The sequence below is a fragment of the Sorex fumeus genome, unplaced genomic scaffold (genome assembly GCF_029834395.1).
Source record: "Sorex fumeus unplaced genomic scaffold, SorFum_2.1 ptg000073l, whole genome shotgun sequence".
Classification (NCBI taxonomy): domain Eukaryota; kingdom Metazoa; phylum Chordata; class Mammalia; order Eulipotyphla; family Soricidae; genus Sorex; species Sorex fumeus.
Window position 1 is genome coordinate 20,230,769 of NW_026606130.1, and position 27,253 is coordinate 20,258,021.

General features: G+C 44.4%; 1 protein-coding gene and 1 pseudogene across 1 annotated transcript in view; one reads left to right on the forward strand and one right to left on the reverse strand.

Annotated features, from left to right (window-relative positions):
- Nucleotides 1-64: 64 nt before the first annotated feature.
- The window catches only part of SMC1A (structural maintenance of chromosomes 1A), a 77,037-nt gene continuing 49,848 nt past the window's right edge, over nucleotides 65-27,253 (forward strand). The window contains exons 1-15 of the mRNA XM_056130021.1: nucleotides 65-259; nucleotides 12,804-12,992; nucleotides 13,105-13,217; nucleotides 15,696-15,899; nucleotides 15,991-16,229; nucleotides 17,730-17,988; nucleotides 18,108-18,248; nucleotides 20,707-20,789; nucleotides 20,936-21,143; nucleotides 23,937-24,122; nucleotides 24,214-24,393; nucleotides 24,495-24,641; nucleotides 24,736-24,873; nucleotides 25,961-26,077; nucleotides 26,187-26,293. Of these exons, the coding sequence (XP_055985996.1) occupies nucleotides 151-259; nucleotides 12,804-12,992; nucleotides 13,105-13,217; nucleotides 15,696-15,899; nucleotides 15,991-16,229; nucleotides 17,730-17,988; nucleotides 18,108-18,248; nucleotides 20,707-20,789; nucleotides 20,936-21,143; nucleotides 23,937-24,122; nucleotides 24,214-24,393; nucleotides 24,495-24,641; nucleotides 24,736-24,873; nucleotides 25,961-26,077; nucleotides 26,187-26,293 (2,420 nt within the window). The 5' untranslated portion in view covers nucleotides 65-150. The remainder of the gene's footprint in view (nucleotides 260-12,803; nucleotides 12,993-13,104; nucleotides 13,218-15,695; nucleotides 15,900-15,990; nucleotides 16,230-17,729; nucleotides 17,989-18,107; nucleotides 18,249-20,706; nucleotides 20,790-20,935; nucleotides 21,144-23,936; nucleotides 24,123-24,213; nucleotides 24,394-24,494; nucleotides 24,642-24,735; nucleotides 24,874-25,960; nucleotides 26,078-26,186; nucleotides 26,294-27,253) is intronic.
- Nucleotides 18,493-18,605, reverse strand: LOC130038267 (uncharacterized; annotated as a pseudogene).

The following is a 27,253-nucleotide window of genomic DNA, read 5'->3' on the forward strand; positions in this document are numbered from 1 at the left end:
GCCGGAAGTGGGAAAGCCCGTTCCTTTAAGCCTTATTCTCGCGAGGTTTGCCTACTGTCCGGCCTGCACTGCGGTGTTTCCCGCGCGTGTCACCCCAGTTCCTGGGCGTACGGCGCGGCCTTTCGTACCGCCGCCGGCGCCGCAGCCGTCATGGGTTTCCTGAAATTGATTGAGATCGAGAACTTTAAGTCTTACAAGGGTCGACAGATTATCGGACCATTTCAGAGGTTCACCGCCATCATTGGACCCAATGGCTCTGGTGAGATAAACCCGGCTGCGGCCCTGCTTACGACCCAGCCTGGACCCCTTGTCCGGCTGTAGAGTAGTACAGCCGATCCTGTGCTTCCTGCTATGACTCGAATCCTAACAGGTTCTTGCACTCTTTGACGGGGTTCTCCCCAAATTTAGATGCCAGCTGCCTCCTCTTTGCGCGGCTCCCACTCTGGCCGGAGCGGTACTGGCCTAAGTGTAAGTGATCCTGGCCACTGCCCCCGCCCTCCAAAAGTGGCGCGTACGGAGCTGATTGCCAGCCGCTGGCCTCACAGTTTCCCGCCGGCCACCTGCATCCGGCTCACCCGCCTTGTTTCAGTCCTCCGGAAGTAGTGGTGTGGCTACAGGTTTTCTCGTGGCTACTGGTCCGAACTGGTACACTTCAGACTCAGCTCAGCGCCTCCTCCCGTTTTGCATTGGTACACTCCAAGACTTCTTTAAAAGGATGTTCAGAAGGCGGCGGCACTTTTGAATTTGGGACCCTTTGCTCGATTCTGTAGAGTGTCAGAAGTGCTAGACTCCTCCCATCTCAGAGTTGGGGGTGCTTCCAGTTCAACCTTTCTGACCACTGAAAAACTGGAACTCATTTGCTACCAAATTTGAGTACGGTTTTATAAGGAGTTATTCAAGGTGTTAGGGAAACCACGGAGAATAGACGTAAGCCAGACATAAGATATGAGAAGATAATTTTTGGCTGCCATAAGTACCCATAGTACACACAGTACTTATGGGTACTTATGTAGGAACTTAGACAAGTTGTTGAGATAGTGGAGTAGCGTTTACCTATAGATTGGTTGGTGCTTGATTTGAACGTTGCTAAGAGGGTAGATTTGGGGAGGGGGAGAGGTTTGGAGCTACACCTCAGCCACTACTCCTGGTGGTGCTCTGGAGACTGCAAAGCATATTCCCAGCCCTTTGAACTATTTCTCCAGTCCAAGAGTAGATCTTTTAAGTTCCCATCATAAGAAAAAATGTAACCATGTGAGGTGAGAGATGCTAATTAAATTGTGGTGATCATTTTGGGATATATATGTATAGAAGGCCATATACTAATAGAAGTTTTATGTCAATTATATCTTAATAAAAACAGAGGGCTGCAAGAAAGAAAAATAGTGTGCTTAGTTAAGGCCTTATATATTTTAACTCGCAAGGGCTGGAGCGATAGCACAGCAGTAGGGTGTTTGCCTTGCACGAAGCCAACATGGTTGACCCAAGTTCGATTCCTCCCCCCCTCTCGGAGAACCCAGCAAGCTACCAAGAGTATCTCGCCCCCAGGGCAGAGCCTGGCAAGCTACCTGTGATGTATTCGATATGCCAAACACAGTAACAACAAGGTCTCCAATGGAGACGTTACTGGGCCCGCTTGAGCAAATCGATGAACAACGGGAGGACTATTATTATTATTATTTTAATGGTATACCTACCATTCATCTCAATGGGTGGTTTATTTGGAGTTTTTCTGTGTTCTTCCACGTCAGAGGTGGCCTGACTGTATAACTTTCTATTTGAGAGGCTGTGTAGCTCATAAACATGTAGCTCAGGATTAGGACATTCCCTGGAATGTCTTTTAATTTTTTTAATTATATATAATTTTGGTTTTGACTTTGGTTTTGGAGCTATCGCCAACAGTACTGAGGGCTTACTCCTGGCTCTACACTCAGGGATCACTTCTGGCTGAGCTCAGGGGACCATATGGGGGTGCTGGAGATTGAGCCCTAGTCGACTGAATGCAACACAAGCGTCTTACCTGTTATATTATCTCTCCAGTCTTTTTTGTTTGTTTTTGGTCCACACCCAGTAGTGCTCAAGTCTTCTGGCTTTGGGCTCAGGGATCATATGGGTGCCTGGGATCAAACCTGGGTCAGCTGCGTGCAAGGGAAACGCTCTGCCTTCTGTATTATTTCTTCAGTCTCCATGAAGTCTTCTACATTTCCTGTTCTTAAACTCTGGGATTGTGATTGAATAACTGGATGTGGGGTTGCTAAACATTTTGTAACTGGAAGAGTTTTTTGAACACAAAAATACCAAAAATTCAATATTAACTGTGTATTACGAATCTAAGGAGTTTCTGGCAGAGCTTGCCCATGTTGCGTTTTTTAAGAAATGGGGTCACTGGTGGGAAAAGTTTTAAGAAATTCTGGTCTAAAGAGCTTAGGGTTCCACTTCAGTTTCTTTGGATTTTGGTGTGGTGGCTCTTGTGATGGGTATATTTGTATATCCAACTATTCCTAAAAGGCTCTTAGGTTGACTGCCATTCAATGCCCACATTACCCTTAGCTAATTACTGTTCCGCTTGCACCTTGTAGACGCATGATAAACATTAGCATTGTTTTTCATTGGTGGTCTCTGAGTCTTCTTGTATTTTCATTAGTGGTCTCTGAGTGCACCAAAGAACACATTCCTTGAAACATTTTATCAGTGTTCAGCTCAAACTATATGTTAAAAGAACGTTTGCAGTAGTGAGCAATCCTGAGTAGGGAGGGAGGCCTTTGGTTGTGAGATGTTCTTACTGTCCTAGAGATTGTAGGAGGAGCTCAGGGGTTGGAAATGGTTGCCTTCAAAGACTAATTTGTGGCCTCTGTCATGTATTAGTATTGCTGTGATAAGGGAGGAAGCTAACAGTGCACATGTGTTGTTAGGATAACGAGAGCTGCAGCTTTCTCCCGTACCTTTCTTGTGTGTGTCAAGTACTTTATGGATTTAGACCCATTACATGTCAATTCTCACATTAACACCCAGAGACTTTGTCATACATGAGGAATTAAGACACTAAGAATTGCATGCACCAGTTCTCAGAGTCAGGGTCAGAACCCAACCCTGTGGTACTTTTTGCTAAGCATTGCTTTAGGTCAGAGGTTCTGAAAGTTATTTGCCTATTTCCCCCTTAGAAAATTATTCAGGGCTAGAGCGATAGCACAGTGGGTAGGGCATTTGCCTTGCATGTGGCCAAACTGAGTTTGATTCCCAGCATCCCATATGGTGCCCCAAGCACCACCAGGAGTAATTCCTGAGTGCATGAGCCAGGAGTAATCCCTGTGCAGTTCTGGGTGTGACTCAAAAAGCAAAAAATATAATTATTCAGCCTGGTAGCAGGCTGGGGTGGGAGAGCAGGTCAGGAGGATGATGGGAGGGAAACTGGGAACATTGGTAGTGGGAAATGTACCCTGGTGAAGGGATGAGTAGTGGAATATTGTATGACTGAAACCCAATCATGAAAAACCTTGTAACTGTATTTCATGGTGGTTCAATTAAAAAATAAAATGCAAAAAAAAAATTACTCCGCACCCCGCCCTGAAAATGTACTTTCTTTAAGCAAATAGAAAGCATCCCCAGTTGCACCTGAGGCTGCTATCTCCTCCTCCCCTTTTTTGTGGGGGGGGGGCACACCTAATTGTGCTCACAGCTTATTACTCTGCACTCTACACTCAGGGATCTCAACTGTTGGGGCTCAGGAGACCATATGGGTTTTCAGGGATCGAACCTGGGTCAGCTGCATACCAGGAAAAGTCCCTGCGTTTTATCTAGCACCTGGATCCCCCCCCCCCCCCATCCGATCTTGCCTGGGGCAGTGGCTGATGTTCTCAGTATACTGGAGAGCCTTGAGATGCTGGGAAAAGTTGAGCTTTTCATGGGCAGAACATGTGTTTAGCCTGTTGAGCTATCTCTTTGACTCAGCTTTTCAGATTTTCTAAGAGAGGGAATGAAAGTTCATCTAAGAAATAGTGAAACTCAGAGACCAGTCTGTTGGATAAGTGCTCAAACTTATAATAGTTATCTTTCTTTTGTTTGGGGCCACGCCTTCAGTGCTTATCGTCTATTCCCAGGGATATTCAAGTGTTGGCGGGCACCATGTACATAGGGGGTTGAATTGAACTTCCTGAATGCAAAGCCCCTTAAGCTGTCTCCCAAACCTCTGAGCTGCACTTTAAAAGTGCAGCTTTTTTCCCTCCCTCCCTCCCTCCCTCCCTCCCTCCCTCCCTTCCTTCCTTCCCTCCTTCCCTCCTTCCCTCCTTCCCTCCCTCCTTCCCTCCTTCCCTCCCTCCCTCCCTTTCTTTCTCTCTCACACCTAGTAGTGGCCAGTGGCTATTCCTGGGTGCATAGGGGACTATATGCTATGCTGGGAATTTTAACGATTTGGCCACATGCTAATAGGGAGACATCTGTCCTCTGTTTTATCTCCAGACTCTTAATATTTAACGTTTCAGAAATATACACGGCATCACACATACCAACCAGAGTATCTGGGTTGTCTCTATTAACTCTTACATGCAAGGTGAGTGCCCTATCCTGGCCACGTGCTGTCTTTGACCTGGGTAGAAAGATGGTAGAAATCAAGTCCTCATTTCAAGCTCATATAATGTGTTAGAGTACAATCTTGATTTTTTAATGACATTTTTTTTGCGGGGGGGGCACAACCATCAGGGCTCAGGGCTTACTCCTGGCTATGTGCTTAGGGTTCTCTTCTGGTGCTATTCAGGGGACCATATGGGGTGCCAGGGATTGAACCCAGTTTGGCCCTGTTCAGGGCAAATGCCCTGCCCTACCTGTTGTACTATTGCTTTGGCCCCCAGAGTAGATTTTTGAGATGGGGCTTGTAGAGATTAATCTGTTCCATCAACCTCCAACTTCTGTCAAAACTAATTTTTTTCCTGAGTTTCACATGAGGAAATAGCCTCTGGGCCCCATACTGAGCTAATTTGCCAGGCCACCCCAGATGGAGCAGGTACTGTCTCCTCGCCTACTCCAGATGGAACCCTGGCGTCCAAGAGCTTCCACAAGCAGGGCCCACTTATGTGGGTACCAGGACTAAATCTCCAGCCTGCATGGCTGCAGAGGCACCAGGCATCCCGCTCCTTGGCCTAAGTGTCATGCCCACAAGCTTCTGCTGGGGGCCATCTTGGTGCACCAACAACCTTGGTCCAGAGACTCCCAATTGAATCCCAAAAGAGATTGGTGCCCTACAAAGATATCTCTGGAACCCAACCATCTACAACCTAGAATCCAAGAAGTGCGCCTGCGTTAACTCTCATGTTACTCAAAATGAGCAATGGAAAATAAATTATCTAGTGTCTGCTCCTAGCTGGCAGGCTTGAATGGTGGTGAGAAAATTTGGGAAAAACATAATGCCCAAGTAACGTCTCCATTGGAGACTTTGTTGTTACTGTGTCTGGCATACTGAATACTCTCAGTAGCTTGCCGGGCTCTCCGAGAGGGGCGGAGGAATCGAACTCGGGTCGGCCATGTTGGCCGCTTGTAAGGCGAACGCCCTACCCGCTGTGCTATCGCTCGAGCAAATCGATGATCAACGGGAGGGCCTTTACCTTTGCCTTTACCTTATAATGCCCAAAAGTAGAGAGAGTGAGTATTGAAGAAATTGTCTGCCATAGAGACAGGGTGAGGACTGGAATGCAGGGGGGATACGGGGGACATTGGTGGTGGAAAATGTGCACTGGTGGAGGATGGGTGTTCGATCATAGTATGGCTGAATCTCAAACGTGAACGCTTTGTAACTGTACCTCACAGTGATTCAATAAAATTAAAAAAAATAAAATGAGGAAATAAAAAATTATCTCTACTACTGATAAGGGACTATACTAGGGGACGATAGAGATAGTGCAGGGGTTGCATGCACCAACCCCTGTTAGTTCCCCAGTGCTGCAGATGGTCTCCTGAATACCATCATATATAACTTACTCCCCAAAGAAAGATGACTACACTAATGTTAAAAACTTTTTTTAAAAGGTCCATGGGGTATTTTATTTATTTATTTATTTATTTATTTTTTAATTTTTATTAGTGAGACAATGAATTTACAGTTGTAGACTTACAAATTTTTGTGCTTGGGTATTTGATCATTGTATAATTGAAACTAATGTTAAAATCTTAATATGACATAAAAATTGTTTTAACCCCTCCAAAAATATATATGTAGTAAAAGTTTCCCTCCCTTCTTTGTTACCTACTCTCCTCTGGTAACAGTTACACTGTGCATTTTCACACATTTATTCAACATTTTTTATGAAAAAATTCCATGCATTGTAATGTTGCTTAATTTAAGTCAGTTGAAGACTTACTGATACATCATCCCTAATGGGTTCAGCATTCATCTGCTAAAAACATTCTTTACTACCAGTACTATTATCATACGTAAGAACATTGACTTTCATGTTATCAACTACCAAATTCATACTAAAGCTTCCCTAGTTGATTCCAAAATGTCTTTTTGTTGTGTGTGTGGGGGGGGGCGGGGGGGCACGGGGAACCAGAAGCAATGAAAGTTAGTTTACAGCGTTGGCTGTGTCTCAGTAATAAGATATAGTTGTGTTGTTTTTGTTGTTGTTTTTTGTTTTGCGGAGCACATACCTGACTGTGTTTCTGGCATATTCTTGGCGATGTGCTCAGTGATCACTCCTGGCAGGACTTGAGGCACTATATGGGGTTTGAACCTGAGTCAGCTGTGTGTAGGGCAAGTGCCCTATCCACTGTACTATTTCTCTGGTCCCAGGATGTAGATTTTTTTAAAAAGACTGGGTATGCTAGTTATGTTGTAGAATGACCCTGTCCCCCATCCCCATTCTGTGTGCAAAGTTGTCCTCAGGTTGTCATTTACACATAAGTTCCTCTAACTGCTATAGATCCTGTAAAATGGAAGGCCTGTTTATATTCAGGTTAAATGTATTTGGTAATATACTGACTCTGTGTATTACATGATGTTCTGTGCTTCATATTGCATCAAAATAAGACATGTCTTTTAGTGGAGCTGGAGAGATGGTACAGGGGTTAAGACAACCAACTGTTTGATCTCTGGTACCACATATGGTTGGCTCCCTGAGCACAGTGCCAGGAGTAAGTCCTAAGCACTGCTGGGGTGTGATACCCATATTTCCCCTACCCTGCCAAAGATGAAGAATAGACTTCTTTATTGTTTTTTAGATCACACCCCTGGTGGGCTCAGGGGACCATATGGAGTGCCAGAGGTCAAACCAGGGTAAGCTTGTCCAAAGCAAGAGCCCTACCCACTGCACTATAGCTTGGGCTCCTAATGTGAAGCAAGATAGTTCTTTCTTATCTTTGCTTTTATTTTTGTGTTTGGACCACACCTGGTAATACTCGGGGGTTACTCCTGACTGTGCACTAAGAAATTACTCCTGGCAGTACTCAGGGGATCATGTGGGATACTGGGGATCAAAACTGGGTCAGCCACATGCAAGGCAATTATCCTTGCCTGATGTCCTATCTCTCCAACTCCAGGTTTTATTTACCATTTTAATTAATTATTTTAAGTATGTATCTTAGTAGTGTTAAATATTTCATTTTCCAGGTGAGGTAATGAAAAGAACAGTTCATTGTTGTGCAGCTGATCTGAACCTTTTCATTTTGCAAAACTAAAATTCTTGGAACTAGAGAGATAGTGCAAGGGTTAATGCATTTGCTTTGCTTATGATTGATTGCAATTTGCTCCCCAGCACCACACTTCCAGGTTGTGGTCCAACACCCTCTCCCCAAAAAGACCAATAGAAAACCCAAAACTGTGTCCATTAAGCAGTAGCTTCTCATTTCTTCTCAGTTCCCTTTTGGGGGGTTCTTCCAACCATTGTTCAGGTGACCAGCTCTGTGATACCAGGAATTCAATCCTGGTTGGTTATGTTATGCTAGGCATGGGCCCTAACTACTGAGCTGTTTCACCAGTCTCCACTCACTTTTTTGTTTTTATAACTGGGTTGGTTATGAATTTTTCATCTTGCGTATTTCTCCTACTATGGATATTTTCCCAGGTCATGAAAGGATATCACTTATCACTTAATCACTTAATCCCCGTTATTCATCGATTTATTCGAGCGGGTGCCAGTAACGTCTCCATTCATCCCGGTTGCTTGCTAGTGTAGCCCAATGGTATCTGTTCGTCCTAGGAACATGCAGAGCCTCAAACCGATCATTTAGGGTCTTGACGAAGAAGTCTGACCATCTTATAGGTGGGCGTCCACGTGATCTTTTGATGTCCCGTGGAATCCAATCAGTAATGGCTCTAGTCCAGCGGTTGTCTGTAAACCTCATTACGTGTCCAGCCCATCTGATTTTTGATGTCTTGGCAGATGAGACAGCGTCCCTGATTCTTGAGCGTTGACGAAGATCAGAACTCCGGATTCTATCTCTCATTTGAGTGAATCGTGATATTCCAAGCATAGTTCTTTCGAGTCCTCTTTGAGAGACCTGAATAGCGTTCTCATCCTGTTTTCGTAGGGTCCAGGTCTCTGAGGCATATGTTAATGCAGGAAGAATAGTGGAATCAAAGAGATGTGCTCGTAGCTGGAGGTTCTTTGTCCTTTTAGTTATTTCTTCATGCTCTTGAAGGCATTCCAAGCCGCTCTCTTCCTCCTGCGCAACTCAGGTGCCAGGTCATTCATCATGTTGATTTCTCGACCTAGGTATATATAGCTGTTGCATTCGGAAATGGTGGTTCCGTTGAGAGTGAATGGAGCGTCAGGAACAAGGCTGTTTCTCATAAACATTGTCTTCGTAAGATTCAGCTGTAGTCCGACCTTTCCACATTCACGGTCAAAGTCGTTCAGCATTTGTGCCACTTGGCTGATGTTTGGTGTTATTAGAACGATGTCATCAGCAAAGCGGAGGTGGTGTAGTTGCCAACCACCTATCTTCACTCCCATGTTTTCCCATTCCAGTCGTTGCATGATGTTCTCGAGGGTGGCACTGAAGAGTTTCGGTGAAATGGTATCACCCTGCCGAACCCCTCTCTTGATATGGATGATTACTTCTTTGTAGAATGCTGAGATCTTGGTAGTGAATCCGCAATAGAGCTCACGAAGGATCCTGATGTATTGAGTTTGTACGCCCTGATTGGCTAGGGCTTCCATGACTGCTTCCGTCTCAACAGAATCAAAGGCCTTCGTTAAATCAATGAACGTTAGACAGAGCGGCATCTTGAACTCCCGAGATACCTCAATGAGCTTGGTTATTGTGTGGATATGGTCGATGGTACTGAATACTTTTCGGAATCCAGCTTGTTCACATGGTTGTCCTTCATCTAGTGTTCTGCTAATCCTATTCAGGATGACTCGAGTGAATAGTTTGTAGATGACAGACAATAGGCAGATTGGGCGATAGTTGCCAATGTTGTGGATGTCTCCTTTCTTGTATAGTAGTACAGTCCTGCTGGTTTTCCATTGGGATGGAACCTTGCATTCAGACAGGTAGCATGTGAAGAGTCGAGCCAATGTATTGATGAGTACTGATGGTAAGTTCTTCAGGTGTTCAGGTCTGATCTTGTCTGGGCCAGGTGCTCTTTGTTTCTTTACCGACGAGATGGCATGTTGGATTTCGGAAGGGAGAACATTGGGAACGACATATCCATCATGTGGTATGTGGTATGTGGGCAAGTGGATGTGGCTATTAAAGAGATCTGAGTAGAAGTCATGAATAATCTTCTCCGTTGCCCTTCTGGAAGATGTGATAGATCCATCATGATGTCGGAGGGCAGTCATCTTGGTTTTGTAGTTGGTGAAGGTCAGGTGGGCATTACGAATGTTTTTCCCAGCTTCTGCTGCATCTACCAGTACTGCTGCTCTCCTGTTTTTGAGGTCATCCTTGATGGCTTCTCTGCACTGTTTTGCCAGTTCGGATGTTCGCTTGTGGTTGCCTGAGGCATGTGCCAAGCCACGTTGGCGAATAAGTTCAAGAGTGTTCGAAGAAAGACGGTTTTTTGTGGTTATCTCTCTCTTGGCATTCCTTGCACAATCATGGAGGTGCTGAATCATTCGATCGTATTCCTCATCAATGTTGTCAATGACGGCATCTTCCCATGTTGCCGCAATAGAGCCAAAGAGCTCCCAGTTGGTGGTTGTTCTGGGAGTCCTCTTCTTAAACCTTGCATTCTTTTCTCCTCGTTCTGTGAGGTAGAATTTTGCATGAAGAAGACGGTGGTCTGATCCCGTTTGGAATTTTGGGACAACAGCAACATCGGTTAGGCAAAACCGCCGATTGAATATGATGTGGTCTATTTCATTGTGGAACCGTCCATCGGGAGACTCCCATGTCCAACGTTTAGATTCAGCCTTTTGGAATTGTGAGTTACCATGGAAGGTTTTGGTTGACATGATGAACTCAGACAGTCTGTCACCCTGTTCGTTCCATTCCAGGCCATGGATTCCGATGTGGAGTTCATTGACTAATCTTCTTGGTCCTATCTTGGCATTAAAATCACCGACAATGATCTTGTAGAAGGTGTGATCTTCTTTATAGAACTTCTCCAGCTCCATGTAGAATTTCTCAGTTTCTCTTTCACCATGACTGGATGTTGGTGCATAGACAACAAAGATAGAAACTGCCGGTAGTGAGCCACATTTATTAAAGTGTAATCGTCCGATTCGGGTTGTTAGGCATTGGAATGAATCAATGCTCGTGACTAAGTTTGTGTTGACAAGGATACCGACACCACCGACGCCTCTTTTATCACATGTTCCAAGGAACAGTTCTTCTCCAGTGTCGAAAACAGCATGATGGGATTGATGTCTTCTCTTTTCGGTCAGACCAATGATGTCGTACTTGATCTTTCGCGCTTGTACCATAAGGTCTTCAATGGATGCAGCAGATGCCAGCATACGTGCATTAAAAGTACAGACAATCATTTTTGTTTTTCTGCGTTTTGGCAGCCTATGTCTGCCTTGGTGTTTTATCAGCCTCTCCTTCCATATCCTTCTCGACTCTGCATATTCAGGGTTAGGGAAATGAGATCCATTTATTACTGGATTTGGCATATCAATTTGGTCTATTTGGCATAGACCACGGATAGCTTGCCAGGCTCTGCCGTGCGGGTTGGATATTTAAGGTACCCTGAAAACTTAGAGAAAAGTAAATAAATAGCCACGCGGCCGCATTTGCGGCCGCGCGCTCCCGGGAGCTTGTTGTGATAATCTCTGGATCCTGGCCGTTGTTGGGGTTACACGGCAGTTGGAGGGTGTAACTGTCTAGCTACTGACAGGTCCAGTCCCAAACCGTGCAGGCTTGGAGATCTTATATCTATATATAAGATATATATATATATATATATATATATATATCTTGCAGGATATAGAAAAATTAATTCTGTGAATATATAATTTCTATAGGGGCACTCATTTGTTTTCTTGTTTTGTTTTTGCTCCTGACCTTTACTGTATAATGAACAAACTGATGAATAAAAGGATGATGGATATGTTACAGGTGATGAGTGAAGTGGGGAGTGAGCAGTAGGTAGCCTTAAGAAAACTGTTTCCATCTCTCTTCTTGATCCATGGAGGTCGCTCATGGAAAAACCTGGCATGGGTTAGGACTAATCGGTAAAGTATGCTACAACCACCTATACCGCATAGACACTAGCATCCCACCAATTCTACAAGGCAGCTGTAAAGCTGTGCCTAAAGTCTACTTGGTCTGCATAGTGCCGGAACTGGTCCCTACAACCTGGAAAACTATAGACTTAGACTGGAGCAAGGGATTGCTCTTTGCAGGAAAAGGAAAGGTAGTTCTAACCTCTGCTCTGGTTTTCCAGAAATGCCACCTTTCCTTACAGAAAAGAATTTCAGGAAGAGACAAAGTAGTTAAGTAAAATAATTTTATTTTTAAAAATTTGCTTAGAGGAATATGAGGGGGTGGGAGAGAGATGGACAGAGACATGTTTAAGAAAGAATACATTCTTAAGATTTCAGGTTGAGATGCGAGGCAGTCTCTAGGGTAGAGAATGAACAGGGCGTTTTTGACTGTTGTAATAACTGCAAAGAAAAAAATACTGCAAAGAAAAATTATATATTTTTTTTGTTTGGGGGCCACACCTGGCACTAAGTAGAGCTTAGGGGCTTCTCTGGGTTCAGTGTTTCAGAGTTATTCCTGATGCTTGGGAGCCATGTGATGCTGGGAATGGAACCTGGGCCTCTTGCATGTAAAGCATATGCTTAAGATTGAGCTATCATTCATTCTGGTCCTTTAAAAAATTTGTCTTCCCTTTTCCTTCCCTTGACTATTATTATGGTGATGGTGATAGTTGCTGGAACACGTGTCTAGCCATGGTGTTCGCACATTTTTTTAGTTGTGATATTCATGAATCAGGTCATATCTTGAATTGTGGTACATATACATCTTGAGTTGTGGTTCGCCAGAGCTTGCACTCTTTAATTGAGGCATGCATATTCTGGTTGTAATGCTGTCAGTGAGGCACTGGGGTGCTCATGCATATGCTCATAAGAATCACTTGTGCTGGACATTGCAGACAGAATAGATGCTCAACCAGCAGAGCTTCCAGGGGCATGTTCAATGCATGTGGCAACACCAGGGATTCGAACATAGACTTACCTTGGAGAGCAAGTTTGTTAAGCCATGGGCTTCTGGGCAGTCTTTATGGGGGGCAGAACAGTATTTTCTCCTTCCATTAGTCTGAGCACTGAATGCTTAGCTTAGCGAAGATGCTTGTTCTCATTGTCTCTTTTTTCCTTTTCCTCTTCCCTCCTAACTTGACCTCCTCTGCTCTGTCTCTTCTCCCTTAGGTAAGTCAAATCTCATGGATGCCATCAGCTTTGTATTGGGTGAAAAAACCAGCAACTTGCGGGTGAAGACTCTGAGGGACCTAATCCACGGAGCTCCTGTGGGCAAGCCAGCGGCCAACCGGGCTTTTGTCAGCATGGTCTACTCTGAAGAGGGTGCCGAGGATCGCACCTTTGCCCGTGTCATTGTTGGTGGGTGAGGCTGTTCAAAAGGGTCTCTTGGGTGCTGAGAGATGGCTAGATTAATTTACTGGGACAGAACAAAGACTTGACCATTGACTGACTTACATTTTTTGTCTTGTAGGGGGTTCCTCTGAGTATAAGATCAACAACAAAGTGGTCCAGCTACATGAGTACAGTGAGGAATTAGAGAAATTGGGCATTCTCATCAAGGCTCGTAACTTCCTCGTCTTTCAGGTGGGCTTTTATCTATTGGTTTATGTTTTGGACTATCAGAGGTTTCACTGTATAGCTCTGCATATGTGTGTGATACCACACCTACCACCAAATTTTTAGTTCCATCCCATCACCAAAGACTTCTCTACTCATTCTACCCTACTCCCTTCCCTTTGGTAACCACTGTAAGTTTTCCAGGTGGGTGTTTTATTTTAATTATTTCATTTTTTGGCAACGCCCAGCAATACTCAGGTGCCTCTTACAGCACAGTACTCAAAGGCCACTCCCGGTGTTGCCTGGGGGGCTTAACTTGGATTGAATCTCCAGGCCTCCTGTATGCAAAACATGTACTCCAGCCTGTTGAATTATCTCTCTGGCCACAGGTGGGGATTTTATTTTTATTTTATTTTGTTTTGGGTTGGGGGCCATACCCTGTAGTGCTCAGGGTTTACTTCTGGCTCTGTGCTCAGGGATCATTCCTGGCGGGCCTCAGGGGACCATATAGAATGCCAGGGATTGAACCTAGATTGGGGATTGAACTTGGATCGGCCATGTGCAAGGCAAGCACCCTACCCACTCTTCTATCTCTCTGCCCCACAGCTTCCAGCTGGGGATTTAAAGTAAGTTTTGTCTATTTGCTTTTTTCCAGCTCTTTTCCTATTGCCTACTGGGCCTGTTCTCTCTATTGGCTTCATAATATCTCCACCTTACAACTCCTCTTTCCATAGTCTTGTTAGACATTTCTGAGCTGAGAGCTAGCTCAGCAGACTGGAGCACATACTTTGCATGTAGGAGGCCAGGGTTTGAACACTGGCACTGGAGGTTCCCCTGAACACAATAACCAGGTGTGGCACTAAAATAAAAACATTTCAGTGAGGCCAGAGTGATAGTACAGCGGGGAGGGTATTCGCCCTGCACACAGCCTACCCGAGTTTGATCCCCAGCATCCCATATGGTCCCGTGAGCACCACCAGGTGTTCCTGAGCACCACCAGGTGTGACCCAAAAGGTTAAAAAAAAACCAAAAAAAATTTCAGTGATTTCTCATTGCCTTTCAATAGTGATTCTCATATGCTGTCTCTGCATCAGTATCACATGGGGATATATTTGTTCGAAACACATTTCCTCCTTTTTTGAAAAAAATTATCGCTAACTAGTAATTAATTTTATTTTTGTGGGCTACACATGGTGGTGCTCAGGGCTTACTCCTGGTTCTCTGCTCAGTGCTCACTCTTGGAGGGAATCTGGGGACCATAAACATATGGTGTGCCAGGGATTGAAGCAGGTTCCAGCAATTTTTCTTTTACCAAAATCTCTAGGTTGTATGCTGAAATTTTTTTGACTGGGAAGGAATAAGCCACACGCAATTGTGTTCAGGGCTTATTACTGGTTTGGTGCTCAGGGGACCAAATGAGGTGATGAGGATAGATTGTGGGTTGGCCTTGTGCACGGCGAGTGCCCTACCACACCACACACATACACATAATCAGTTGCTTCAAAAGCTTTATTTGTTATTTGGTCCACTTCAGAAGCTGGCCAGGAAGCAGCAAGGAGGACTCAGGCCAAGCCTGTGATGCCAGGGGGGCACCGCTTTGGAGATCCAAAGGCCACAGGGGTTCAAGCACCACCCCTGAAGTTTGAGAACCGTTTGAGAACCATTGTCTTAGCATGAAATTCAAATTCAGGAAACACCTACTTTTTTTTTCTTTTTGGGTCACACCCGCTGATGCACAGGGGTTACTCCTGGCTCATGCACTCAGAAATTACTCCTGGCAGTGCTCGGGGGACCATATGGGATGCTGGGAATCGAACCCAGCATGCAAGGCAAATGCCCTACCCGCTGTGCTATTGCTCCAGCCCTGCTTTGTTTGTTTTTTTAAAAAGAAAACACCCTGCAGTGCTCAGGGCTTTTTCCTCTTTGTACTTAATGGATTACTCATTGTACTCAGGGGACCATTTTCTGTATTAGGCATGAGAACTGGGGTCATCTGCATGCGAGTCAGGTACCTTACCCCCTGAACTATCTCTCCAGCTCCACTTGCCAATATGCTGCCCCTCCAGCCCCACTCTTTTTCCTAATGAAACCATTTACATTTCCCCAGAATTACCTGCTTTACTTGCCTCACAGACCTTTGTATGGGATGAACTCTTCTTTTTTGGTTCCTTCTTTCCCATCTTCCAAATTCAGCTTAGTTGTCATCCTTAGGATCTCTTTCCAGACAGATACCCCTACTAATCTTCAACCTCTAAGCTTCATATAGTCTTTTCCATTCTTATATTATTGCACTTAACACATTGTATTGCCTTTGCTTCTGTCTATTTTTTCTTCACTGTGTGCCTTGAAAAGCAAGGAATGTTTCCTCAAAGTTCACTGTGAAAAGTGATATTCTGAGAAGAGGGAATTAGTGAGTTTATTTTATCTTAGTAAATGAGTGGGAGTGGGTAGAGAGGAATAGGCTGGTTGGGTTTTAAATAGGGAGAGTGTTTTGACCTTTCCTAGGGTGCTGTAGAGTCTATTGCCATGAAGAACCCCAAAGAGAGAACAGCTCTGTTTGAAGAAATCAGTCGCTCCGGGGAGCTGGCCCAGGAGTATGACAAACGAAAAAAAGAAATGGTGAAGGCTGAAGAGGACACACAATTTAATTACCATCGCAAAAAAAATATTGCGGCTGAACGCAAGGAGGCCAAACAGGAGAAAGAAGAGGTAGGTGGCCAGGCCTCCTTTGGATTCTGAAGGGTTAGGATGGAGTCAGTGCCTTACTTATGTAACGGCCTCCTTTTCTCCATTTGCACAGGCTGACCGCTACCAGCGCCTAAAGGATGAGGTAGTTCGTGCTCAGGTACAGCTGCAGCTTTTTAAGCTTTATCATAATGAAGTGGAAATTGAGAAACTCAATAAGGAACTCGCCTCTAAGAACAAGGAGATTGAGAAGGACAAGAAACGTATGGACAAGGTAGAGGATGAGCTAAAGGAGAAGAAGAAGGAGCTGGGCAAAATGATGCGGGAGCAGCAGCAGATTGAAAAGGAGATCAAGTAAGAGCACATGAGTGCCTCCAAATTGTGGAAAATCAAGAAGTTGTGCTATTCTCTAGGGTTCCTCTATGCCAGTTCAGTTCAGTCTCTATGTTCAGTCTCTGTGCTAGTTTCTCTAACTTCACCTTGATGTGTTTTGGCTAGAACCAGGTATATCACTTGACTTGCATTTAGACAAATAGAAAACTTAAAGATAGAAAGTGGTCTTGCCACAAGAGAAGTGATGGAGACCCCAGCCACTGAAGTAGTGCAGAACTATTTTGGAGGGGGCACATCAGACAGTGCTCAGGGCTTCCTCCTGGTTCTACACTTACGGAGGGATTACTCCTGTGGTGGAGGGTCTCAGGGAACAATGGATGCCAGGGATGGAACCTAAGTGAGTTGTGTGCAAGGCAAGCAGAGAACTCCATTTTTAGAAGAGGAAAACTAAGGCACCAAGGTTAAAGGACAGGGATTTAACAAGTTTACTTCAGATGGAAAAGAACTAGGTGAACACATGGTGTCCTTGGGATTTGTTACAGTGGGGTCTATGGACATGAGTCATTTAATATTTTTAAATTAAATTAATTTATTCTTTTCACGGTCCGGTCACGGTCCTCCCATTGTTCATCAATTTGCTCGAGCGGGCCCAGTAACGTCTCCGTTGGAGACTTTTTTGTTACTGTGTCTGGCATATTGAATACGTCACGGGGAGCTGCCAGGCTCTGCCGTGCGGGCGAGATACTCTCGGTAGCTTGCCGGGCTCTCCGAGAGGGGCGGAGAAATCGAACTCGGGTCGGCCATGTTGGCTGCAATATGGCCGACCCAAGTTTGATTCCTCCGCCCCTCTCGGAGAGCCCGGCAAGCTACCGAGAGTATCTCGCCCGCCCGGCCAGCCTGGCAAGCTCCCCGTGACGTATTCAGTATGCTAAATACAGTAACAACAAGTCTCATGAAGGAGACGTTACTGGGCCCGCTCGAGCAAATCGATGAACAACGGGAGGACCGTGACTTGACCCGTGACTTGACTACTTATTCTTTTCAATTTTTTTAATTGAATCACTGTGAAATAGACCCTTACAAAGCTGTTCATGATTAGGTTTCAGTCATACAGTATTCCAACCCCAACCCTCCACTGTGTACATTTTCCAGTACCAGTGTCCCCAATTTTCCTCCCATCACCCCCCCCCCCCAGCTTGCCTCTATGGTAGGTATCCCTCTTTCTTCCCCCCACCTTTTGGGCATTGTGATTTGCAATACTGATACTGAAATGTTGTCGTGTATATCCCTTTACCTACTTCTAACATACAGTTCTTGCCCAGCATGATCATTTCCAAGTATTATTGTCATATTGGTCTCTTCTCTATATTACCTACCCTCTGCCCCAACATCAAGTCATTTTTAGATAATTCTGTGAGGCTGACTTGAGTGCTCGGATTGCCCCCTCATTCTTTGGGTGAAAACTGTGGGAACCCTGCCTTCTGCAGGGATAACTAATTTTCCCCTCATCCTCTACAAAAGGGAGAAGGACTCAGAACTGAATCAGAAGCGGCCTCAGTACATCAAAGCCAAGGAAAATACCTCCCACAAAATCAAGAAGTTAGAAGCAGCCAAGAAGTCACTACAGAATGCTCAGAAGCATTTCAAGAAGCGTAAAGGTGACATGGATGAGTTAGAAAAGGAGATGCTCTCTGTAGAAAAAGCCCGGCAAGAATTTGAGGAACGGATGGAAGAGGAGAGCCAGAGTCAGGGTAGAGACTTGACCTTAGAGGAGAATCAGGTAAGCTTTAGGAGAGCTATTGGTGGTGGTGGTAGGAGGAAGGGTTAGTATGAAGAGGTCACTGGGCTGACTTGGGCTAATTTGATCACCTTTGTTCTCCTGTCCTGTCCCTAACACAGGTAAAGAAATACCATCGGTTGAAAGAAGAGGCCAGCAAGAGAGCAGCTACCCTGGCTCAGGAGCTTGAGAAGTTCAATCGAGACCAGAAAGCGGACCAGGACCGGCTGGATCTGGAAGAGAGGAAGAAAGTGGAAACAGAGGTAGGCATGTGTTAAAAGGTAGAACGATGAACCAGAGTAAAGGAGATAATGATAGTCTTAACAGTTATGACTATAGCCAACAGTGAGTGCTTGCTGTATTCTGTGTTAGGCGTCATGCTGTATATGTGTTCACTAATTTAATTCTCATTTTCCAAATGAGAAAACTACAATAAAGAAGTGAAGTGATTTGCCTAGTTGTATTTTAAAGTTGTATTTACTTGTATTTTAAAGTTTTTTTAAATTTTAATATATGGAGTGCTTCATGAATTTGCATGTCATCGGTGCTCAGGTGCTGTGCTAATCTTCTCTATCTCTGTATCATTCCAGTTGTTGTGTATGTGTTGCCTCAGCGAACACCATAATTTTAAATATTTTTTGGTGTCCCAAGGATTGAAACCAAGGCCCCACATGCAAGACAAATGCTCTTACTTCTGAGCAACTTCCCTAGATCATATAGCCACATCATTATTAAGTAGAAGAAATAGGATGTGTTTTATTTTGCTCTTACTTTGTTTTTTTTTATCATACCTGGCTGTGCACAGGGTATACTCCTGGCTCTGTGCTCAGAGATCACTTAGACCATATGTAGTGCTGGGGATCAGACCTGGATCAGTCACATGTAAGCCTTACATGTACCATCTCTCAGGCTCTCTTTTTTGTTTTTTGAATTTGGGGGTTCACACCTAGTGTTGCTCAGGGCTTACTCTTGACTTTTTCCTCAGGGATCAATCCTGGCAGTGCTTGGGGTATCATATTGGTGCTGGGGATTGAACCCAGATAAGTCATGTGCACGGCAAGCGCCCTACCTGCTGTACTATTTCTCTGACTTAACTATTTAAAAGACGGTGTTAGGCTCATTTATTTATTTTCAGTGAAGTAAATTTTTTTTCTTTTTGGGTCACACCCGGTGATGCACAGGGGTTACTCCTGGCTCATGCACTCAGAAATTACTCCTGGCGGTACTTGGGAGACAATATGGGATGCTGGGAATCGAACCTGGGTCGACCACGTGCAAGGCAGATGCCCTACCCGCTGTGCTATCACTCCAACCCCCAGTGAAGTAAAATATTTTTTATTTAAGGAAATTTACTTTAAGAGAGGGGTTGGTGAGGTAGTACTGTAGGTAGGGCACTTGTCTTGGGTGCAGTCAATCTGGGTTCAATCCATGATGTATAGTCTCCCAAGCCCTGCCAGGAGTAGTTTCTGAACACAGAGTCAGGAGTAAGCCCTGGGCATTGCTGGGTATGACCTAAAAACAAACAAAACAGTACTTAGAGAAATGTGTGAGAGAGAGTGCTAGCAACTGAGAGAGGCAGGATTGAGGAGGGAGGGAGGAAGGAAGGAGGGATGGAAGAAAAAGAAAAGGTAAAGACTACAGGCTTGGGGGGGGGAGCTGAGCCCAATAGCTACTTTGTTGTGCACTTAATTTATTTATTAATTTTTGCATTTTTGGCCACACTTGGCTCTGCTCAGGACTTACCCTTGGCTCTGCAGTCAAAGTTCATTCTCAGCAGAACTTGGGACCACATAGAGATGTGGGGGATTGAACTTGGGGTCAACCACATGCAAGGAAATTGCCCTACCTACTGTACTATCTTTCCGGCCCCTGTGCTGTGCAGTTAATGTAAATTTCATCACTTTCCCAAAGTCATTTGCTTTCTAACCCCTTTTCAGAAACATTTACTCATCTCTGCCCCCTGAAAATCTGCCTTCTTTAAGCAAACAGAAAGTGCCCCTTCAGGGAGCTAGCTCAATGGGTGAGTGCATGCTTAACATGCAGGAAATCTGGTTTAGATCCCCAGCACCACATGGTCTGCCGGAAGCAATCTCAGAACTCAGTACTGCTTGGAGCAATCTCAGAATACTGAACCAATAGTAGCTTCTTAACACCCCATTGTGGCCCAAATAACAAATAAAAATATGTTGGTACCCACCCAGTTGCACCCACTATAGCCAACACCCGCCCCCCCCCCCCCCCCCCGCCGGTGTTCCAGCAACCTCCAGGGGGTGGTATCACTCATTTTGGAAACATTTTTCTTTGAATTGGAGTTTGTCTATTTGTATAATAGATGAGAAAACAGGTCCAGAAAGACTTCTGAAGCTTTATTTGCATTATATTGAGCCTCCCTAATTGATCCGAGAAACTTTATCTGTTACAGAGACACTGTCTTATACATATGTTATTTTTATGTATGTGTATGGGAGGGGGAGGCAGTGGGCCAGGAAGGAGATTCTGGGGACTGAACTCAGGATTTGACATATATGAACAATGTGCTTTATACCGCTGAGCCACGTCTCCTGCCCTATATGTCTGTGTTTAGTAGGGCTCCTGCATTAGTGACAGATTGTCCTGGACTGCTGGGAATTTGGATGAGTGGGCCTGTCGGAGGGTATAAGCCAGGTCTTGTAATTAACTTACTCAGCTTCTGGTGATGATATATATTTGTTTCTTTGCTAGGCTAAGATCAAGCAAAAACTGCGGGAGATTGAAGAGAACCAGAAGCGAATTGAGAAACTGGAGGAATACATCACGACTAGCAAGTATGCGATTGTGCAATCTTCCCCTTTTAGCCTGTTCTCATGAACCCTACTTATCTTGGCTGTCCATGGCAAGACCCCAGAGTTCCTTTCAGGCAGGAGTATTTTCTGTACAGCCAGAATAAATCCATGTATCCTCCACTATCTAGACAGTCCCTGGAGGAGCAGAAGAAGCTTGAGGGGGAACTGACAGAGGAGGTGGAGATGGCGAAGCGGCGTATTGATGAGATCAATAAGGAGTTGAACCAGGTGATGGAGCAGCTGGGGGATGCCCGCATTGACCGCCAGGAGAGCAGCCGCCAGCAGCGAAAGGCAGAGATTATGGAAAGCATCAAGCGCCTGTATCCTGGTTCTGTGGTAAGAGTGGAAAGGGAATTAATTTCCTGAGCAATTTATTTTTCTAAAAAAATTGATTTATCATTGTCTAACAATACAATAGAACCCCGATGGTGTAACTTATGTGTATAAGACTTACCTCATCACCAAGTTTCAGTGTCATCCCTTACCAGAAAGACTACTTTGTCCTTTAGACCCCTCATTCCTCTTTTCATAATTTTCACCAAACTTGGAGAGAGTTCAGTTATTTTTAAAATTTAAAAAAATTTTTAATTGAATCACAGTGAGATACAGTTGTAAAGTTATTCATGTTGGGTTTCAGTCATAATGCTTCAATACCTGTCTCTTCACCAGTGTACATTTCCCAGTTCAGTTGTTTTTTGTTAGTTGTTTATTAATTTGTTATTCATATTTCACACTGTAGTATTATCCTTCACTTCTTGTTTTACTTGTTTGGTTGGTTTTGGAGACACATCTAGCGGTGCTCAGGGCTGGCTCCTGGCGGGCTCAGGGGACCATATGGGATGGCAGCTATCAAACCTGGGTCGGCTGCATGCAAGGCAAACACCCTACCCACCTGCTCTACTATTGCCCTTACTCCTATCCTTCACTTCTGTACTTACTTCACTTACCTCAGTCACTTCAGGTTTCATCTAGTTTGTTCCAAAAGGCATGATTTTTCTTTTTTTAATGCCCTGCCCACACCTTCCCTTTTAATTGTCATTGTGACTGTAGAGCTCACATTTTTAGCTATGCTTGATGGGGCTTACATGTCTGGTCGTGGTGCTTGCATGTTTAGCCATGGGTGTTCATTGTGTGTTGCACTCCTTTAGTTGTGGTGTTTACCCATGTGCTTGCGAGGGATCACAATCTAATCGAAGCTCTCAATTTATGGTTATGATTGTGTTGCTAGTGCGGCATCACATTGGTAGCACTAGCAGTTGCTGAGTTTGCCTTTCCTGGCTCATGCATGTCTATTTGTGGTAGCTGTACATCAGGCTTGGTGCCAACTCATCACTTAGTTTTAGAATTCACCAGGGGTGGCAACCTTTTTTGTGTTGCTCATACGTTTCTGGCTGGTATGGATGGAATTTTTTTTTTTTTTGCTTTTTTGGGTCACACCTGGAGATGTGCAAGGTTACTCCTGGCTCTGCACTCAGGAATTACCCCGGCCATGCTCACGGGACCATATGGGATGCTGGGAATCGAACCTGGGTTGTCCGCATGCAAGGCAAACGCCGTACCCGCTGTGCTATTGCTCCAGCCCCATGCATGGAAATTTTTGTCGTGTTGGTAAGCTAAGGCTGGAGCAATAGCACAGCGGGTAGTGCATTTGCCTTGCACACGGCCAACCTGAGTTCAATTACTTAATCCCTCTCAGCGAACCCAGCAAGCTACCAAGAGTATCCCGCCCGCATGGCAGAGCCTGGCAAGCTCCCCGTGGCATATTCGATATGCCAAAAACAGTAACAAGTCTCACAATGGAGACGTTACTGGTGCCCACTCGAGCAAATCTATGAACAACGGGAGGTCAGTGCTACAGTGCAGACAGTTAAGCTAAGGCAGTAGGATTAAAAACTAGGTCTGCCTGTACCCTGGTCAGCACACATGGAATACTAGTGGCTTGAAAATCATAACCAAATACCTGCAGGGCAGGCACTTTAGATTTTTCTTTGGGGAATTTGGCCTCAGCTAACGATGTTCAGTTACTTCTAATTCTTCTCTCAGGAATTACTCCTGGCAGTGCTTGGGGGACCATATAGGATGCTGGGGATTGAACCTGGTTTGACTGGGCAAGGCAAACACCCTACCTGCTGTACTATCTCTCCAGCCTCTCTGAATCTTAACTTATTCTTTTCATCTTTTCATCCTTTTCACCTCTTCTTCAACATTTTGTCTTGTGTTCACTCTTCTGTAGAAGATGGGGGTAACTGGAGAGGCCTTTGGAAATGGGAAGATCCATGGGGCAGGGAATAAGTCTCCCAGGAAATCATTCTGTGCACATTTTGGTATGAGATCTCTTAACATGTACCAACTGGCTCATTTTGGGGGGATAGCTTAGATTTTATTGGATCTATTGTCCTCTTGAACTAAATACAGAGTTCCCAAGTTCCTTAAATATTAACTATTTTTGGTAATCTTCCTGGGTTGAACTTCATTTGTTTTCACAAATATTTCCTGATCTTTCCTCTAGATACTACTGAGGAGTTTATAAGGATGAATTAGCCTCAGTCTCTGTCCTTGAAGATAATTTGTTTCTTTTGGACCATACCCAGTGGTAATGGGGGCGGGGGGCATGACAGTACTTGGTAACTATACAGTGCTAAAAATTGAACTTGAGTTGACCACTTGCAAGACAAGTGCTATATCCTCTGTCCTTTCTCTCCATCCCTATCCTTGAAGATCTTAATGTGTATCTGATAGTTCTTAAGGATCTATGGTTGGTTTGGATATGGGGATATGGAAAAGTAAACTAGAAAAACGGGAACTTCTTCTTTTGACTGGGTGCTTATGAGAAATTGAGGTAATACATTTAAGGTTTCTGGCATATCAGCTAGAGGCAGTAATCTGGGAAACAGTAATGGTGAGGTTTAGAAAGATGATTTTGGATTCAGACACGATGGCCTGGTTTCATTTTTGTATGGGGGTAGGGGTGAGCTGAGTATGCTTTTCCTCCATACCGTATTGTGTTCCGGATAAAGATTCTGGCCTTTCCCCAGGTTTCATCCTGGGGATTGGGGATTTTCATACTGGGGATTCTCCCACAGCTTCTCAAAACTTCATGCTTTATTTTTCTTTTCCGACTTTACTCAGTATGGGCGCCTCATTGACCTCTGCCAACCCACACAAAAGAAGTATCAGATTGCAGTAACCAAGGTTTTGGGCAAGAACATGGATGCCATTATTGTGGATTCAGAGAAGACAGGCCGTGACTGTATTCAGTATATCAAGGAACAGCGTGGGGAACCTGAGACCTTCTTGCCTCTTGACTATCTGGAGGTGAGCCTGGTAGGGAATGGAGCAGAACATTGTGAGAGTGCCTCTCTTCCTAGCTCTCCATGTTCTGCCACTTACCAAACTTCTCCCATAGGTGAAACCTACAGATGAGAAACTCCGAGAGCTGAAGGGGGCCAAGCTGGTGATTGATGTGATTCGCTATGAGCCACCTCATATTAAAAAGGCCTTGCAATATGCTTGTGGAAATGCCCTTGTCTGTGATAATGTAGAGGATGCCCGCCGCATTGCTTTTGGCGGACACCAGCGTCACAAGGTATGGATTCCTTTGCCTGGACTGGAATTGCACACACTTAGTACTGAAGATTCTCCTGTTCATTTTCTTCCTCTCTCTATTCTTCCCCCAATTATTTATAGACAGTGGCACTAGATGGTACACTGTTCCAGAAATCTGGAGTGATCTCTGGCGGGGCCAGTGATCTGAAGGCCAAGGCAAGGCGTTGGGATGAGAAAGCTGTAGACAAATTGAAAGAGAAGAAGGAGAGATTGACAGAGGAGCTAAAAGTAAGCCATTGGCAACACTGCCTCTAGGAGTAGGACTGCTAAATCTAGGCCAGTCACAGTCGTAAAACTTAGCTCTTTTTCTTATCCACTCCAGGAGCAGATGAAGGCAAAGCGAAAAGAAGCAGAACTACGTCAAGTGCAGTCTCAGGCCCATGGACTGCAGATGCGGCTCAAGTATTCACAGAGTGACCTGGAACAGACCAAGACACGGCATCTAGCCCTCAATCTGCAGGTGGGCCTTAACCTTCAACTCTATCCTCCAAACATTCCTCCATATATTCCTAGTCTCTATTTCCCTGGAGGTGGGGAGCTTATCTCAGTTCCCCCTCTTTTTCAGCCTGTTTTAGGAAATCTGTACTGGCATAGACAAGGGTTCAGATTTGTGCTTTTTAAAAATTCCTTCCACCTTTATTTTTTTGTTTTTGTTGATTTTGTAATAACTTGGTTTTGTAGCACGCTGCAATGTCCACCAGTGTCTGCACCTCTTAAATTGAGGTGCTTGTACATGTACTTACAGGGGGTCATAATTTTTATTTGCGGCACTCATGGTTGTTCTGGTTATTGTGCTTGCAGTGGGTCACTGTAGTATTCAGACATGTTTTCACTAGGAGTTGAGCTCACTTAGTCTTTTTTTGTTGTGATACTTGCTAGGGTTGTACCCCATTGTAGTGCTTACAGTCACCTAGCTGCAGGACAGCAGAAATTCATTTATGGTGCAGTGAGCACTGCTAGCAGAACTGCCAGGATTGCATCCTATGTATGTGGACACAGGATTTGAACTGTGATCATAGGCTTGCAGTTAAGCAAGTTTCTTGACCTTTCTTTGTCAGATTTTTATCTTTATCTGTAAAATGGGAGTTAGAGAATAAAGAATTCTAACTTTTGAATCTGATCCCAAGGGTTATGAATAAGAGAATATGAATTTGTAAGTTACATTGTTTACTACGTTCTCAGCCTGTGGTTTGAAGCTTGCTGACCTGGGAGTCAGGGAACAAGCCAAGTGAGATTACAAATGGGAGGATAGAAAGCTTTGACAGGGGCATTGCTAGGTCAGGTCCTTTTTTTTGACTTTTTGGGTCACACCTGGCTCTGCATTCAGGAATTACCCCTGGCAGTGCTCAGGGGACCATATGGGATGCTGGGAATCGAACCCGGGTTGTCCGCGTGCAAGGCAAATGCCCTACCCGCTGTGCTATTGCTCCAGCCCAGATCAGGTGCTTTTAGGGTGTGGAGAGCTAGCCCTTCCTGACCTTGGGATCAGTGGACTCTTGGCCTCCAAAGAGCTTGGTTTCTTTTGCTCTCACAATTGCATTCTGCAGGAAAAATCCAAGCTGGAGAGTGAACTAGCCAACTTTGGGCCTCGCATCAATGATATCAAGAGGATTATCCAGAGCCGAGAGAGGGAAATGAAAGACTTGAAGGAAAAGATGAATCAGGTTGGTAAGAGATGAGCCATGCTAGAATGTGTATCCTAATTAAAATCAGGGCTTATACGCAAGGACCTTTCCTTTGCTACCTCCCTTACTTCCTCATTTCTTCCTTCAGGTAGAAGATGAAGTTTTTGAAGAGTTTTGTCGGGAGATAGGTGTACGCAACATCCGAGAGTTTGAGGAAGAGAAGGTGAAGCGACAGAATGAAATTGCCAAGAAGCGGTAGGTGGAATAGGGAGTAGAAACTGGGATTCCCTTGAACTTTCATTATGATATTGTAGAAATTCAGATGTCATCATAAGGCAGGAACCAGATTGTAGAATGATTAGAATTTGTTGTAAGTAGGTCTACCTACGATAGGGAGAAATGTGGAGTAGTATAGTGGTTGAGACTGCCAGTTTGAAGATAGTTTACCAAAATTAAAACATAGCTCCACAATTTATCAAGGGCAGTAAAAACCTCTAAGCTCCAATTTTCTTTCTTTTCTTCTCCTTTTTATCTATATCTGGCAGGGCTTAAGTACTACTCCAACTTGTTGCCTCAGGGGTTGCATCTGACAGTATCTGGGGGTTCATATGTATTACTGGAGATCAAACCTGCGTCTTGAACCCAGGTCTCCTACATGCAAAGCATGCACTCAGACTATTGAGCTGTCTCTCTCGTCCATAAATTACTTTCTATTTGCTTTTCTTACTATGTCCTATTGGGCAAGGGTGGCAATGAGGACAAAAATTCTAGATTGGAAGAGTAGTAAGAGCAGAGTAACAGTTTCTCCTTTTTTCCACTTTATTCATCTATAATTTCTTTATTCTGCCAAGTTGTTCTTTGCTAGATATTGGTGGGTTGGGGTTCATTTATACAAAATTAGATGCTTAAGGGCTATAGAAATTGAATCAAAGACTATCCCTTTTTGGAGTTGTGGAGTAGTGGGAGAAATAAATAACTAAGTCAACGATTTCAGAACAGTGTGGTTGATTTTGTACTTGAGGTATATACAAAATGCAGAGGAAATTTTCAGGGAACTAAAAATCAATGAGGGAAAAATGAAATGAAATACAGTAGGAAAATGGACAAATGATATACTAGTATTTCGTGAAAAGAAAAGCTCACATATCTGACAACTATGTGAATTGAGGTTTGATCTCATTCCTATTCAGAGATAGACAAATTAAAACAAATTAG